This window comes from Lissotriton helveticus, chromosome 6, assembly GCF_964261635.1.
Source record: "Lissotriton helveticus chromosome 6, aLisHel1.1, whole genome shotgun sequence".
In the NCBI taxonomy this organism is placed as follows: domain Eukaryota; kingdom Metazoa; phylum Chordata; class Amphibia; order Caudata; family Salamandridae; genus Lissotriton; species Lissotriton helveticus.
Genome location: NC_136067.1, coordinates 956,565,912 through 956,584,258, shown reverse-complemented (window position 1 = coordinate 956,584,258; position 18,347 = coordinate 956,565,912). Strand labels below are relative to the sequence as shown.

The window sequence follows — 18,347 nt, the reverse complement described above, 5'->3', positions numbered from 1 at the left end:
GACTTGCAGATTTGGCCGGATCCAGAGTCTGTGGGTGAACAAATCCGGTCCTCACAGGAGACAAAGTCTTTGGCTTGGAAGGCAGGACAGGCCCATTGGGTTCTTGATGCGGCTGGCTACAGGACACACCAGGATTTCGTTGGACCAGGTTCGAGGTGGGGACAGGCCGGTAGAGCTGGGTACAAGTCACTGGTCGTCTTCCTCTTCTTAGTTTCAGCACTGATCGTCTGTCCTCCTTCTTGGTCAGTTCTTGTCTGAGGAAGCAAGGTTCAGGGTGACCCTAAATACTAGATTTAGTGGCATTACAGGTAAATAAAGATTGAAATCAATTGGTCCCTTCCTTGGGGTGGGTACACACCCTATTATGCCACCCTCTCGTGGGAGGGGTGCATATGCCTCGCTCTGATTGACTGGGTCCCCACATATACAAGATGGCAGGAACTGAGATTTGTGCTTCACCTCCCCTCCCACAACTGAGCTGTGGGGTTGGCAAAGGTGGGCACACTTCCCTTCCTCACTTGGTTTTCTCACCAATTCTTTCTCCCAAAGAGAGGGGCAGAACCTGTGGGGGCCAGTTGCTGGAAGCAGCAAAGGCCTGGGGGAGCTCTCAAAGGTGGCAAGCCTTGGAAGCTTCCCCTTCATGGATCTTGCCCATCCTGGGGGAGAAGGGTTGGCACCTTGTCCCAGGATGTCCATTGTTTCAGACCCCCAATAGCAGCAGGCGCTTGACATAGGGGTCCATAAACATGTCTGATGTGGGCAGCTGGCAAGCAGCCACTCAGCCTGGACACTAGTATTAGTTTGTTTTTCACGAGGCGTCTCTAAGATGCCCTCTGTGTGCATTTTTCATTAAACCCCACACTGGCATCAGAGTGGGTTTAATGTGCTGAGACGTTTGATACCAAACTTCCCAGTTTTCAGTAAAGCCATTATGGTGCTGTGGAGTTCGTAATAACGAACTCCCAGTACCATATACTCTTAATGGCATTACTGCATTTACAATGTCTTAGAATTTGCTTAGACACTGTAGGGGTACAGGGCTCATGCACCTGTAACCTCACCACTGGTGTAGTACACCCAACTAGAGGGGTGGCGGACCTATGCTAGGGCAATGAGTTGTAGGCATGACACAGGTATGTGTGCCATGTTGACTCTTCACTTTGTTCTGCACCAAAATATGCAGTCTGTAAAGGCAGTGTGTGTGTGTAACAGTACAGGGCCTCCAAGGGCGGCCCAATAAGTGCTGCAGTCCTTATAGGCCTTCCCTGGCCACAGTGCCCTTGGTACCTGTGGTGCCATTTACAAGGGACTAACCTGTGGCCAGAGAATGCCATTAGGGAACGAACATAGGCCCTGGGTACCTGTTTTTCAGGAACCCAGGGCACACTCAGTCAAAGTACAACAGTAGTTTAGCAAACAGTGAGGGCAACAATGGTTACACCCGGTCAACCATCCATGGGTTTAAAAGGCACCCCAGTAACGGGTGACATCTCCTACTTCCCAGCCACATTATACAGCTCCCTGTCACTCTCCATGAGGGTCCAGCTTGACCCCCCTCAGTGGCCACCTCCTCCTGCTACAGTCATCAGGTTTGCAACTGATGAGCGGTCTAGATTCTCAAGCCCAACAGGCCTGCTGCTCGCCCAAGCCGCCCGGAGGCTGCAGCGCGACAGGGTGCCTTGCTCTGTGTCTTTCCAGGGCGGCTCCTCATATCCCTAGACTCCGTCCATGGGCTCCTTTACTCCATGTCAGTACCCCGCAGCAGCCAAGGAGTGCCACTGATGTGGGGGAACAGTCACCCCAGGTGGCCAATGCCTCCCACTGCGGAGGTAGTCCCCACCACTCTTTCAGGCCTTGTCGAGGCAGCAGCGTGGCTGGGAGCCAATCAGGGGGCACTAGTCCAAGTCCCACAGTGCCAACACATTGGGCCGCATACGGGCATCTCCCCCTCAGGCAGTCTGGCAGGCAGCATTTCTGTAGGATGATTGAGAATTTAGAAGGGCCAGTCTTGGAGCTAAAGAAAACTACGTTCTGGCAGCCATCTTGTTAGCTCAGTGCTCTGTGCCAATGATGGTTAGCATATTCCAGTCTTTAGGCTGTGAAAGAACAATTATCCTCAATCAAAGAGAACGTGAATTTATCTAATTTCCTTTTGGGACCACATCTCACTGGAAATAAACACGTCATAACAATAAGAAGATATGCTATTTCTAATGAATGGAATAAAACAAGGACTGCAAATTAAACATGATAAAGTCTCATTTTCTTCTCGGGTAATTTGTTAGGAAGCTGCCTGGTATTCCTCAATCTAAAAACATTGACTAAATGCAAACATGTTTTTAGGTCTCAAAAACACACTGAACCATGGCACTCCCTGGCACTGAAGGGAACTCGTGTGTTCATTGTGAAAGGGTAGCATGCCGTAACTCATAGCGAAGTCAGCCAATAATTGAAGTGGACTCACACATTGCCCTTTGATGCATGCTTGAATGAGCATGAGGAAACTCTGGATAACACAACCACAGATAAATGGATGAAGTATGGATGTAAACCCCTACAAGTAACTATGTCATACACATAATTTTAGTACAATCAAAAAGTCTTGCCAATCACACACCTAAACAATCCAATCATTCTGATACAGGCTGCCAGCCTCTTGCCTTTGAGGAAGGGAAGGGAAGTGAAGAGAAGGGCAGGGAAGGGAAAGGGAAGGGGAAGGGGAAGAAGGAAAGGGAAGGGATAAAAGAAAGGCAGAAAGAAATAAGTAATGCTTGTTCTACGTCAACAGAAGACGGTTGTTTCTCCCACATGTAACCGATGCTGTTAGCTTCAGGCTATTGCCAAACGGATGCCTGCAATGATCCAAGAAAGGACAACCTTTACAGGCGTATGTAACAGCATAAAATATCTTTAGCAGATTTTAGAGGATGTGCAGACAAACGAACTCACGTGACTGATAAGCATTGACCCTGAAACAGGTAAGTGGCACCATAGATAGTAAATCAATAATAGGGACTGGTATAGCAAGATACTGCACTCAAAATACTTTTTTTAACTGAGTGTTAAATGTTGCATGAAAATGCCAAGCAACATCTGAATCGACAGAAAACAAAAACAGGAAGTGATGTGGCTAGCTTCTTCCTATCGCTAGGGTAGGGTCTATGACGAACAGGAACAACTATATAGGAATAGTATTTAAAGAGTGTTGCTTGGGTAGGAAACAATTTCCGTGGGAGACAACATGACCCATTCAGTAACGAGTAGGATAAAGAAGATGGCCGAGGAGGTAGTTATCTTTGTGCGAATGGAATAAACTAGGGATATACAAAGCAGAGAAGTTCTTCCACATAAACTTTGCTTAATTCTTGCAAATATAAATATTATTCATAAGTTGCAAAGTTTTCTTCATGTTGATTTTGCTTGTGTAATAAGAATTTTGCATATCCCATTGAATTATCACACCTTACACTGCTCACCTGTGATAAGGAGTGGGGGAGGGAAGATAATGTTCATTTAAACTTAATTTAGCTATTAATCCACATGCGCTGGCATACTAGTTTTTGAAGTTTCACATAATTTTAAAAACGAATGGCATTAAGTGGCAAAACATAAACAAAGAAGCATGAATCTACTTAGTAGTTCTCCCTTTTCAGTGAAATGCCACATTATAATAACAGAACAAAATAAAAATTCTCGGTCAGTCTAAAGATGCTAAAGAAAGATACAACCTTGCTATGTGTACTGTAAATTTAGCTGATAAAAATGTCAGAAATGGCACACTTACCTCCGAAATAGTCACCTTTTGATATTGATATCAGTGTGGAAGAATCATCGAGTAGAATCACTCCTGCATCAATCAGGTACATCTTTTTTCCAATAGATCCGTTGCGAAAAATAATATCATCCTTTTGGAAAACTTCAAACTTTAGTTCCCCTATAATGGCGTTTATAATATTTGCATCTTTAAACCAAGGAACGCTCCTCACTAGATAATGGCAATTGTGAAACAGCACCTCCTTGTATCAAGAGACAGTGGAAATACATGTTATGGTGCAGCAAAATACAAAATACAACTAATCAACAAATACATTTTATTTTTCGTCATTTAACTTAGAAGACAATTTGTATCCCACATCTATATAAAGACCATAATGATTAATGCTATAAAACCCACTAAACAATGGTAAAATCACACTACACTCTTTCCCAAATGTTTTAACTCACCTTAGTTCAAGTTGGGTGTGACAAAACACCCTTCTGTGGGGGAGAACTTTTATCCTCCCAAATATCATTCTCGAAAGCAGAATTCTTTCGTATTTCAATTTTAATCCTTCCACTAGACACATTTTCCTAGAAAATCAACCTGCCCACATTTTACACATTTGAACACTCGTGCACAAAGATTTTTTCTCCAAACTTCTTTATTGTGTGGCATTCAAAACGTTTACACTACTAACAATATAAATGAGATGGAATGAATATTTTGTAAATCTAACATTCCAAATAGTAGCAACTGCACTAAGATTCAGAAACTAAGGGGGCGATTTAAAGTTTGGAGGAAAGAGTTCTCCTTTGCAATCAAGATACAGTACTCTGTCTGCTGGCAGGGTAATTAGGTTCAGGAGGTCAGTCAGCTTTCTGACGATGGAGTCTCCATTGGCTTTGTCAATGGAAAGCTACATCTGGGAGCCTAATGGAGTACAGGCTGTTGAAGAAAAGTCATCACACCATCCACTCAATTAGAAAGGACAGCCTGATTGACTTTTTTCTGTCCATCAGCACCAGGCAAAATCTGGTGGTGAAGGACAGATTAAAAATATTGACTACCATACTCTGGAAATAGCTAAAAAAGCTGAGGGAGTAATGCAAAATAAAAATATTTTAAGTACCTTACTGAAGGACAAGTAGTCTGAAACCGATTCATTTGAATTGGAAGATCCTTACACATTTAGGGACCTAGGAAGCCAAGTAAGTGATTACTTGCTTTATCTCAATGTATTTGTGTTACTTGATGCAAAATTAGAGAACACCAGTTCCCAAGACCACAGTGGCATGCAGAGAATGAAATGCTTCTGCAATCCAGAGTGCTAAAGTCCGTAAAACATTTTGTACATGAAGTATAGTTATTTAAAACAGGTCCTGTGATGAAGGCACAACCACTGCAAAGCTCTGCTTGTATCTGAAATGTGAAAGAACTTCCTTAAAAATGCAGTCTTTCACAAGGCTTGATTTTGAATGAGTTGCATTTTTGATAACCCAAGCAATAGTCTATAGGTGTGAAAGAAAGTAACGTATCACCACCTCAGAAGAGTGTGTCTCAGGGAAATAAATAATGCATTTCATTCTTGAGGTGGTAGAGGAAGCTGCATTCCTAGAGGATCCAAAGATAGGGCTTCCTTCAGAAGAAAACTTAAAGAGGCCAACTCTCATTAAGGTGAACTTGGGGTCTTTCATGAGGTTAGCCAGAGTGAGCTATGCCAACGTTGTTTTTTGCCTACTCACATTAGCCCTGTTTTATTGGAGTTCAATTTCTGAAAATGTTTACTCATGCATTGCTCGACACCAACCACACAGTTGGAGGGGTTAGCAATAGACCCAGGTTCATGAAGATCCAGCCAGAGTATTAGAATAGGTTACAGCCCAAAGGCCTGATGAGGTGGACTAAGTGTCAAATAGAACTGTTATAAAGCTTGGTTGATAAAGAGGGCCCCAGGGAACACAATACTACTCCGAAAGATTATTGAAATAAAATGGGGGAACAGTAACTGTTTGAGAATGGACTTGAAGAAAGCATGGACACCAGACGAAAACTCTCCTAAAGACATCAATCTTTTTAAGACTGGCGGTACAGAGTAGTCCACTTTGTCTAGCACAGCTGACAGATCTCATAAGACTAGACCTGCTGTGTCTCCATCACTGTAAGAAATTGAGTTATTAGTTAAAGGTGGTAACTACCAACCTTAAGCAATAAATACAATCCATGTCAGGTTGTACCATTATTGTTCCTACATTTTCTGAGCTGAAGACCTTGTAGCTATGGAATAGAGCAGATAGGTTTAGAGGTAATGTGTAAAACGTTTATGCAGTAACAAAGCAACAATAACGTTAAAACAGAGCATAATAAAAATCACCAACCAATGTGGGAAAATAAAGAATATTTTAATAAATAAGATAACACACACATGATAAATGCCTTAACCAAAATCCAGTAGGGGGAACCAGAGATAATAATTTGTAATGTTTAAATTAAAAACAGTGGCAAAAAGCATTAAAAGTCACTGCGGTTAGCTGGTTGAGATAGACCAGGACTTATGGACCTATGTGCGATTTAAAGCCGATTGAGATGGAGAGCAGGTCAGATACAGAAGCTGGGTTCCAGGGCTAGAATATTTTGCAAGTCAGTATCCAGTCGCAAACTGGTTACGGACCAATAAATAGGTTGTTTGTAATGTAGAACAACTCTCTAAATTAGTGCTTCCTAAAATTACACACTGCAAAGAAAGAACTGTGACTTCTTATTTTAGCGTTTGGAACTACCAAATCGCTAAAGGCGAATTCCAAATGATTAATCGGTATTTAAATGTACAAAGCATTTGCAATTAGGAAATTTAGGGCCAGATCTAAGACCCTTATATATTTGCGAGTCGCAGATTGCGTCGCTTTGCGACTAGCAAAATTAAAGTTACAATAGTGTCTCAGACACTGTTAGCGATTCTTAATGGGTTCGCAAATTGCCTGCCTGATAATAATATTCATGAGGCAGGTGTAATTCGAACCCCCCTTTAGGAATGGCTAGTACTCCCAAGGACGGTGGCCTGCTGGGGTCAGAAAACCACCATTTCTGTGACTTTTTTAAATAAAGCTGTTTTTATTAAATGCAGCCCATTTTCCTCAAAGAAAACAGGATGCATTTTAAAAAAGAAAAATTAAACAGAAATGTTGGGACCACTACCTGCTCTTAAAACATATTTTCGCACACACCCACAAAGAAGAAGGGGTACCCTGGGGTCCCGTTCCATTTTGTGAGTGGATTACCACCTACTTGAAGTAGGTAGTAAACTGTGAGTGTTTTGCGACCGCAATTGCGGTTGCACAACAATCATTTAAGGGAGACTTGCTATTAGGAAGGGATGCCTTCTGCACGTCCCTTCCTAATAGTGAGTGGCAAACCCGAATTTGCAAGTCGGTAATAGGTTACTGACTTGCAAAATAGGATTTGTACATGGGACAGACCAATTTTGCGGTCACAAACAGGCTGGTTTCCTATGTGCGGCTGCAAAATTTGGTCGTACATCTGCCCCTTGGTAAAACACAGCGTTTTGAACATGCAAAATGCCATGAACTATAAACAGGTAGTTACCAGGTGTAAGGTATAAATGGGAGCCCAAAATGCTTTGCAATGTTTCACAATGGCTGCACTCTTTGCTGTAGTGAGGAGGATGTGCATTCTGGGGGCTCAATGCAGGAGAAGTACTGGAGAAAGAATATTCAGGAAGAGTGTGACTTTGTTTGAATAAACTGATTAGAAGGTGTATGCATGATACAGGTTTACCAACTAGGTTATTTTGAGTTTCATAAATGAGCTGGACTCAGTATTAAGCAGGCCTACCCAATGCAGTTTAGCAATATCTAATCACACATAATCAGCTTGATTAGTTTACACCTGCTAGCTTCTGGTAGCTGCCAATGCACTGTGGCTGTAACAAGTGGTATTTCACAAAGTACATTATGTAGGGTTTTCCATAATTTGTATTTTGGCAGTGTTGTTTAGAACACATTCCAACATTTATTTTCACTCTGTAGGAGGTGGGAAGTACAAACATCCAATTTAATGCAGTAGCACATTTTCTACAAACGCTTGGTTTTGTAGATGGTACATATATTGTAGTTTTCCCACCCACTGACACACAGAGTATATATATCATAATCGTAAGAACCAACATTCTTTAAATAAGTAGTATGTAATGCAACATTTCTGATCATAGCCCTAGTTGCATGATACCCTGGGAGCACTCATGACTCCTACATATTTAGATTCTGTGGCCAATATGAGCAGCTATCAGGAGAAGATTCTGGAGATAGCTGGGTGTAAAGTAATTACTATTCACATTTCTACTATGCAAGTAACTTTAATACACTATAAACAGTTACCAGCTGTGTCACTTTTCAGTTGACAGTGCATATTCATTAAAGCCTGGGAGTATGACATCAAGCTTACAACCCCTAGACAAAGGAGCTACATTGTTTCCCAGGGAAATAAAAGCATTATGGAGAGAACATTTGGACTTCTTAAAGCCAGATTTAGATGCCTCCATAGATGTGGGGGCGCACTAGAGTATGGCCCTACAATATGTTGTAAGATTAGAGGCAGATGTGCTATTCTATACAACTTATCTATGTAAAGGAATCCACCCACTGAGGCAGCAAGTGATTATTCTGAAGAAGCAAATGATCACATTCCCCTTTCTTTCCACATCCAAGACCTGATGCTGCAACAGCTGATGGATTATGTACACGCTGAGATGATGTGACAAGTAGCGAACTTGTAAACTTTTTTGGTTAATATAAAGAAAAGCATTCCACCAAATGTTCAAAGTAGCAATCATTCTTTTTTTCGTTTATTCGCGGATTGTTGTCCAAAATATTGCTTCCATTTAAACAAGTGAATAAAAGCATATCAACTTTACCTAATAAAACAAATTCGTCATAGCTTTATTCAGGGTCACATCTTTGCTGTCCAGCACATGGAAATTGATTAGCACACAGGGCAGCCCTTACTTTGTCCTTCCATACTCTTCCTTCTATTGTTCCTAAATATAGCAGGCTCAAAAGCTGACATACTGCTAACACTTGAGCCCTACTCAGATTCGCCAACACACCTTCTTGGCCTATTTACGCATTAGCAGTTTGCTCACTTACTTTTTACTTTCAAACACTCTATTTCAGTCAGGGACCTCAAAAGCAAGTTATTCAACATGCAATTTACAAAGTTGTATGAAAACCAACACATCAAATAGTTTTGACAAACAACATATTAAAATTAATTCAAATTCACATGAAGAATAAAAACAGTAAAGTGCTTGATGAATGCATTTGGGCGAAGACAATAGAAGGCTTACCATACAAAATTGCATATTGTACATAGTTCATTGGATACTTTTTACAAGTTGTTGGCTAGCTCATCAATAATAAAGATTAAGTAATAAAAGAGTGTAAGCTTCAGTAGAAAAGGGGATTTGAATCCTTCTGGCCCCAACCAATGAAGTAGAATATAATTGCTAAAAAGGCATGACAATAATATAGACAGAATATATTCAGGACGAGCCAAGAGAAAGGATCTTGAATCTAATTGGCCAGACAGTTTCGAGATATTTTGCAATTGAAATTAAAATGTGATAGGTAGTATCCAACCTACAAATTCTCAGTGTGGCCCAGGATTGATGGGTTCCCAACGTTTGACAAAGGGGTACAATCCAGCATTTACCTTGGGCAGAAAAATAACAGATGTTCATCACATTCTTCCACATGTGTACATGCTGGGCAGGATTTGATCCCTTCAGTGGGGCTCCTCCACTTGGCAGTAAAGGTTGCGAGTGGAAGGGCACCTAACCTGAATCTTATATAGAGGGCTTTAGTAAAAGGAGGGTCAATCTTATTCATATAAGGTTCAAATCCAGGTGTTGGCTTTATCTCCAGGTAGCTATTTGTGTGTGAGCCAAATTTTCATGAATTGGTCATTTTCCTCTCTTCGTTGTCCCAAAAGAGGGTCTTCACCATTTTGGAAGAGAAAGAGGTAATGGATACTTGATTAGTCGAGAAAACAGCCCAAACCAGAGAGATTAACACCTGGTTTCCATACTTTAACCACAACAGTGTCACTATTACCATTTGCCTTTCCAAACTATCTCTGAATCCAACGCTATAGGGTTCCAACTCAGCAGTTAACCAAATCCTCAGGCAACATAAGATTTGTTTGAGTTTCACTTTGGGCATTATAGAGTGCGTGTTCAATTCATGTTTAAAACCCAATGGAATACTTTGGGGGAGTGTGAGAGATGCCTTCCTGAGTTTATTTCCAGCCACTCCTAATGCATCAGTATTACAGAAAATACAAAGTTCTGCTCCATAGTTATGGGCCGCCACTGCTTGGGCTTACCAGATTTTTAAAATTGGAGATACGGGCTGGAGAGAGGAGGTATTTATTTGCAAATGTCAGTGTGGCTTAACAAGAGTGTGCTTTTACTAATCTGGCTAACACAGGAGTTAGTGCTGGATAAGCTGATACTCTGGTAGCCAAAATCTAAAACTCTCTCAAGATCCACACCCTCTAAACTTATAGTCCCTCTAAAGTGCCTGTGCAAATGTTTTTCCATAAACTTACTTTAGTACCAATTGAAACCTAAGTAATATGTAAATTCCTTTTGGGGTTTTGAACAATAGTAGAGTATCAATCGCAAAGAGTAGAGCTGGAATTTTTGTGCTCCTAAATACGGGTGAGTCATTGTCACAATTCAATAAAAGATCAAGACACCCAGTGATAAACAGGAGAAATGCATCCTTGCTGTACTCCCTTGGCCTCTTTTATCCCGTCAGCTATTTCCCTATTGGGACTCCATCTGATTTGCGCAGAGTTGTCAGTGTGCATCCTGCTGAAACTGAGAAAGACTCCCATTGTCTGCAATCCATTTTAGAAGATGATCTAAAACTTGCTTGCAGAAACCTTTCTGCACTGCATCGATAAGGCTTATTGAGTGAAAATTTACTGGGTAGGATTAATGGTCCTATATGAAGATGGGAATTATCTATGCTCCTTTCCAGGCAGTAGGGATCTGGGCACCCGCCACAATGGCATTTGACAACGTTAATCAGGGGCCCACACAATGGGTTTGGACTTGAAGAGATCTACAGGGATCTTATCTGGCCTAGGAGCCTTGCCTGCTTTCTGTGAGCAAATTGCATGTTTTGTTTCAGCCAGAGAGAAAAACCTATATCATCGATTACAGGGCGAACTATTGATATTGCACATAAACAAAATTCACCATTTAGACCCATAAGGTATACTCAAGGCCACGAACATTACAACAACATTAGAACAACAGAACACACGCACAAGAACACCGGATAAAAATGGTCATGTGCCAGTACTTTTTTAAAGTGAAAGTAATGTCTGAAGTTTTCCGAGATACACAATACCTTATCATCCGAAACATCACACTAATCTATGTGACACACACATATGTGTAAAATGAACTATCTTCCCAGCCATAATTCCACTGTCCTGCATGAGATATTTACTTTGAAATGACAACAACTACCATGAGGCCTTGCTAATCTAACTCAGAACAAGATGCCTCAGTCAGTATGACACCATCACAATGCACACATCCGTACCCCCTTCTTTAACTTACACACATCAGTAGTAAAGAGTCCTCAAAGCCTAAACAACCTCCTCTCCGACAAAGTTCTAAGCGACTCACATGCATAGCTCACATCAAAATCCAATTTCAACAAACATAACCTGCAGGATACCAAAGACACCATCAGGGTACCAACTACAGTTGGAGCTAGTGCATCAACAAAACAACTTCCACATATATTGTCAATCACAGAAGCCCAGGCCCCGGTAAATAACGGGTGGCTGGGAGAAAAAAAGACATTTCACAGAGAAAAAAACACATGTGTAGGCATTGGAAAAGTGAAAATCAGCAAATCAAACTGCAATCACAGCATCTGTCAGAGATCAATTGTAAGTAGCCCAATTCACACATGTACATGCAGAACTACACAAACATAAGCAATGCTGATGCCCTACATGTCTTGAGGCACACATTGAATATTGCAACTAACACAACATATTCGACATATCTCATTGGGAGCAGGGCAGCCAAATTGTTGCTGACAGTCATTTTAACGTAACTTTTTATCAGGACTCGTTTTCGTCCCTGGCGGCCATTTTGGGTTCCTCACGCGCTGAGTCAGGTGAGCGCTCCACTTGTTGCACGCTGCCCGCCCACTGCCTTTACTTAAGGGGCTTGGGTCAGTCGTGCAGCACCTGTGAGGTTCACTTGAATATTTACACTATTTGTTGTGAGGGATCTTTTGTGCTAAAACAAAATTGCTTGGGGAACTTAGTTTTAATCTACTGCTAATTGTTGTAGGAATATTTTAAAACCAAACGGTTTGGGGGGAAATATCATTTCTTGCTGCTATTATTTTCGAATACTCTCTGCTGCTATTTCGTTTTATGTTACCGCATGTGGAGTGTGTTATACTCCTTTTAACGTAACTTTTTATCGGGACTCGTTTTCGTCCCTGGTGGCCATTTTGGGCTCCCCACACGCTGAGTGAGATCAGCACTCCACTTGTTGCACGCTGCCCACCCACTGCCTTCATTTAATGGCCATGGTCTGGACGCGCGCCGATAGCACTTCGAAGGCGTGCCAAGGGCAAGCCCGTCTGCGCCCGTCTGAGACCAGCCGGGACCAGGGGCCACGAATTATGCCCACAGTTTAGCTCCCTCGGCACAGTTAATTCAATATTCTTCTGACCAATTGTTGAAATTATGCAGTAAGCACCACTTTGATTGCAGCCTACTCTGTCCTATAGAGGAGATTACTATCTGTTCTTGCTGCAATTACACTTTCTGCACTAATCCCTCTAAAGAATTTAATAGTTCAATTATAGACAGTATTCCCTCTCATCGAAATTATGGCCATCCTTTGAATAAAGTTTTTAACTTTTGGAATAATATTTGTCGGTCCCTCCCAAAACATAAGGAAGATATTTTTAACCAATTAAGCAGTGAGCAACCTGATGTCGTTTTTTAACAGAAACATGGCTGCATGCCAGTTCAGGACCTGACGTGGCCACTGTTTTACCTGCCAACTACGCTATAGTCAGAAAAGATAGAAACTCTTGAGTAGGAGGAGGTATTGCATTAATTTAAAAAAGAAAATGCTACCTATGTAAGCTAGAGGATTTTCCTCTGTCTGACTGTGAGGCAGCTCTTTTCAAACTTACCCTGACTGCTCAGTTTACTCTTTCTGGTGTGTTGATCTATCGGCCCCCAGGTCTGGCTGGTCTCTGGGCGTCATCACTTCCAGATTTGATTGCTCCACATCTACTTAAAAGGGCTAATTTCACCATTCTGGGTGATTTAAATCTCCATCTTGATAATAATGAATGTACCACGAGCAACGCATTGATTTTGGGCTTGTCTGCAATGAATATTCTTCTTTGTAATAGTGGCCCGACGCATACGGCTGGCCACTTACTAGATCCCATATTTTCTAACTTATCTCACATTCAATGTCCGCCCGCTCTTCCCCTCTGCTGGTCAGATCATTTTGCAGTTAAGTTTCAATGTACAGTCCCATTGAGCTTGGCTACACTGGGACTTGGAACCCAATCTTGAAATTGGGGAAAACTGGATACGGAAGTCTTTAATCGAATCCTGTCCGATAACGCCCCCAGTACTGATTCAATATCATTGTCATCTTTTGACACTATTTACAACTGGATTTCTAATGCAATCGATGACTGTCTTCCACTCTCTGTTAAAAAATTGAATAATCATCGTCCCCCTGCTCCTTGGTTCACAGAACAATTAAAAACTGAAAAAAGCAAATGCAAAACTCTGGAAAGATGTTGGAGAAAAAATGACTTCCCCGAATCAAAAACTATATATAAAATTGCTCTAAAAAAATATCAAGTTTTATGTAAATTAGTAAAAGCGGAACATGTTTCCTCCACAATTTTAAAGGCACAGAATTGCTCACACACTCTGTTTACTATGGTTAAGAAATTAGCGGGCTCGGACACGCAGCCTATCTCTCCTATTCTGGATGAATTACAATGCAACACCCTTGCTAATTTTTTTATAAATAAAGTGGAGAAAATATATTTGTCATTGGATAAAACCAGTTCAACTGCACCCATTCAGTCAACTCTTACTTCTGAGCCCAATGCTGCTGCAGAACCTCTCATTAATTTGGAAAAGTGGGTGCCCCTTAACATTAAATCTTTACAAAAAATCTTAAGTAGTATCAAATCTGGATCTCCGTGTGATCTTCCTGCTTCGGTACTCCTGCATTTCAAACAGCCTTCCTTGGAAATCGTTATGGAACTACTTAACACCTCGCTCTAAGAAGCCTTGGATCCGCCTGATTTGAAACACGCTATGGTCCTTCCTATGTTGAAAAAGGCGAATGCTGATTCTACCCAGCCATCCAACTTTAGGCCCATTTCGCTACTTCCTATCTTTGCCAAAATTTCGGAAAAACATGTATATTCACAATTAACAAAGTTTATTGAATCTTCTAATTTCTTACATTCCTCCCAGTCTGGCTTCAGAGAGGGCTTTTCAACTGAGACAACTCTTCTCGGGGTACCGAAATGTTACGAGAACGCTTAGATGCAGGTAACACAGTGGCCCTCATATTATTAGATTTGAGTGCCGCATTTGACACGGTTTCTCATATTGTGCTAATTAAATCCCTGCAGTCTCTTGGCATTACTGGGACAGCACTTGCTTGGCTGTCTTCTTTTTTATCTAAGCAGACTTTTCAAGTTTTATCATCTAGGGCTATGTCTAAAATGCACTCTTCCCCTTTTGGGGTACCGCAAGAGTCGATTCTAAGTCCTCTCCTGTTCAATATATATGTTCAACCTTTGGCAGCAATCTCAGAAGAGGCGGGGTTGTCTCTCTTTTCCTATGCCGATGATACCCAAATCATCTTTTCCCTTTCTGCGGAAAAGCTGCCAGGATCTTCAACCCTTCAAGTAGCCTTGAGTACTATTGCATCTTGGAAGCAATCCAAACTACTCAAGCTCAACAGTGAAAAATCGGAGGTCCTTATTTTTGGGAAAAATACTGACCTTTCGGGTCCCCAATATTGGCCCACGGAAATGGGGCCTTTACCCTTGCCCACCTCTCAAGTCCGCACTCTGGGATTCATCATGGAGAGCAAATTATCTATGAAGCAACATGCGGTAAAAACGGCAGCCATCTGCTTCACCATTTTAAAAAGGTTGAAGAATATCATCTGGATGCTCCCGAATGCCACCCAAAGGACTGTTGTCCAGGCACTCGCAACATCTAGACTGGACTATGGGAACATTCTTTTTTTGGGAGCCGATAAGGATGTTTTACGTAAGCTCCAGGTGGTGCAGAATTCTGCCGCTAGACTGCTTTGTAGAATCCCAAGAATGTCCTCTACCTCTAATGCCTTGAGAGATCTGCATTGGCTTAGAGTGGACAATCGGATACAATTTAAAGCTCTGAACGATTTGTTCAAGATCAAGACTGGTACCGCTCCTCAATACCTAAAAAATCTAGTCCATCCCTATCAGCCTGCCCGCTTGTTACGTTCATCGACTCAGGAAAAATGTGTGATTCCCAGGATCATACTCACAAGAATGGGTGGCCGTTCTTATTCTTATCTCGGCCCACTCCTGTGGAACTCTCTCCCCACAGTGATCCGCAAAGAAACACTTTACTTTAATTTTTGCAAGCTACTAAAACATGGTTGTTTAATCAATAATCTTCTCTTCTCATTGTTCATAGTTCCTTCAGGTTGCGTTGGGAACCCCTTTTTGGGTAGCTGTGCGCAAAAATTAATTTAACATAACATAACATAACAGTAGCAAAACACAAATACTTACCTCATGATAAACTACACACTGCTAGGGTACAATCATTTGGTCTACATGCCACATAATTAATTCATGAGCATGTTCCATGATTCAGTAGAACTCCACAACCTGCACAAGGCTCACATTACAACTACCAATTTCAAAGGAACACCAATTTCCATCAAACTAATACCAGAGTACAAGCATGTATTCCAGGTACCCCATACAGCAAATAGCATATACAGGACAGGATGGGCTAATGTACTTTCAATACTTCAACAAAATGTAATATTAGTAAAAAAAGATTTAAGGCCAATGGCCACTCCAATGTTCAAATGTGCCTGAGCGCATTGCTGTATCACAGTACTTGACAAACATCTAATGGGCAGGCCAGGCACCTACAAAAAATATATGGCGAACTGAGGTCGGGATTCGGCGAGGATGGGTTATCAATAGAAGGTGGGGAGTGGTTGGGGCAGGAAGAAAGTAACGAAGTGCATGAGGGGCTTACAAGGGATCCTGGGCAAGTGGGATGTCAAGGGGTGGGCTTTGGGAGGTTGAGAGATTGTATATCACTGTTGTGGGAGTGCCTGTGGTTGGTGTTAGTGTCTGGGGGTCTACTGTAGTTTTGTCTGGGCTGTGTCTGTTGGTGCATGCTCAGTTGGCATGTGTAGGCTCGGCTTGGTGAGGGTGGTGAGTGTCTGCTCGGTGGGTGCATGAATGCTATTTTTATTGTGTTTGGGGGGTGTTGTGGTGTATATTTATGTTGAACTGTGCGTCTGCTTATGTTTGCATCTACATGGGAGAGGTATGGGAACTGGGATTTGGGTTGGGAAGAGGTAGGAGGTGGGTTGGAAGACTGGGCTGAGGGGAAGGCTGCCGTCAGTAAGAAGGCCAGAGTCGGAAACAACCTCTGTAGTGCTGACATACTACTGTGAATGCCCTCCAGGAATTCCAGTGTCTGCCCCATTACGGTGGCCTGCCCTGGAGGGCACACAGCAGTGCATCCTGCCCAATAGAGATGAGTCTCAGGAGGTCAATAGCCTCCTCACCCAGGGCAACTGGGGCCATGGGGGCAGTAGATGAGGTGCTTGGACCAAAGGAGAAGTTCCGCACCTTAGAAGGGTGGAAAAGGGAGTGGAGGTGGCGGACAAGGATGGTGTGGTCTCAGGTCTTGTGGGGTACACCACCTCCACAGAGTCGTCACTGGAGGGAGAATCTGAATATCATGTTGAAAGTTGCTTCTCCTGGGCACCCTCATTGCCCTCTGTGCCAGTGACTCTGTTGCTGTTAGTATCTGGATCAGCACCACTGTGGCCAGCCACATCCCTAAAGTCACCGGCAATGTCTCCTCTGCTTGCCTCTGTCGATGCTGAAAAGGTATAAGGCAACTGAACAAATTATTTTCACTTACATTACTCAACATCAACATCCTCAAAAGGAACCAGTGAACTACATTTACAACTTGTGTGGAAACAAGACAGGCCAATCATTACTGGCCAGTAGCAGCATATATTGACAGGGTCCAAAATTCCACCTACATCCAGGGATATTCCCCAATTCACAATGGTGTGGGTGGCAACACCAACATTACATCACGGGCCAGATGTAGGTGGCCCAATACCGGTCGGAAATTCGGTAATTTTGGCCGTTACCGACCGGTATTGGTCATTTGGGATGTAGGGGACAGAAAATCGTCCGACTCGGTAAAGTTTCCGAATCGGTAAATTTACCGAATCGGTAATTTTACCCAATCGCAACGGTTTGCGATTCGGTAAATTTACCGATTCAGTAAAATACCGAATCGGTAAATAAGAAGTGGTAAAATTGTATATTGAGATGTAGGTAAGCCCTTAAATACCGAATTTGCTTGAAATTCGGTATTTAAGAGTCGGTATTTACCATGGATTGAAATCAGGTGGTAACCAGGTACAGCCTATAAAAAAGGACCCAAAATGCAATACTTTTTTCACAATGGCGGCATTCTATGTCATTGCAAGACGGCTACGGCTACAGGAGGAAGGAGAGAGGGAATGGCAGAGAGAGGAGCAGGTCTACAGACAGAGGATCACCTTGTTCATGCTCACAGAGGCAGAGATACTCCAGAGGTACAGGTTGGACCCAGACACCATCTTGGACCTCATCAGGGACCTCCAACCACTGTTGGAGCACACTATCCCAAGGGAACACGCTATTCCACCCCACGTGCAGGTGCTGTGCAGCCTACACCTGCTTGCGTCTGGGAGCTACCAAAATGTGGTTGCTGCGGTAGGTGGGGGTGACCCAGAGCAGCCTGTCACGCTTTTTCAACAAATTCATTGATGCCATGTTACAGAGGATGGACCATTATATATCATTCCCTGCAACCCATGCTGAACTGCTCCAAACAAAATCTGACTTTTATCTGATGGCGCGTTTCCCCAATATCATTGGCTGCATTGATGGCACCCACATTCCCATTTGTCCCCCTGCTGCCACAGAATACATATATAGGAATAGAAAGTCCACCCACACCATCAATGTGCAGGTGATTTGCAATGCCAAGTGCGCCATCACTGACCTTGTGGCAAAATTTCCTGGCAGTACCCACGACTCCTACATATTTCAAAACAGCGGTATCTATGCACGGCTGACAGCAGGGGAATTTGGTGAAGGATACCTGCTAGGTAAGACACAGTGAGCGACCCCATTAACACCTATTGCAGAAAGAAGTA

The 18,347-nt window shown here is 42.5% G+C and overlaps 1 protein-coding gene across 6 annotated transcripts in view; it reads right to left on the bottom strand.

The window, feature by feature from the left end:
- The window catches only part of LOC144761611 (potassium/sodium hyperpolarization-activated cyclic nucleotide-gated channel 1-like), a 1,852,618-nt gene that overhangs the window by 297,515 nt on the left and 1,536,756 nt on the right, over positions 1–18,347 (bottom strand). For 3 of the 6 annotated variants that reach the window (XR_013595808.1, XM_078646912.1, XM_078646914.1), the window contains one exon: positions 3,785–4,016. The exons of 1 other annotated variant lie outside the window; for it this stretch is intronic. Coding sequence is in view for 3 of the 5 variants with exons in the window: in XM_078646912.1 (XP_078503038.1) it covers positions 3,785–4,016 (232 nt within the window). In the remaining 2 variants the exon portion in view is untranslated. The remainder of the gene's footprint in view (positions 1–3,784; positions 4,017–18,347) is intronic. 2 more of the 6 variants (XR_013595809.1, XM_078646913.1) reach the window with 1 other exon arrangement.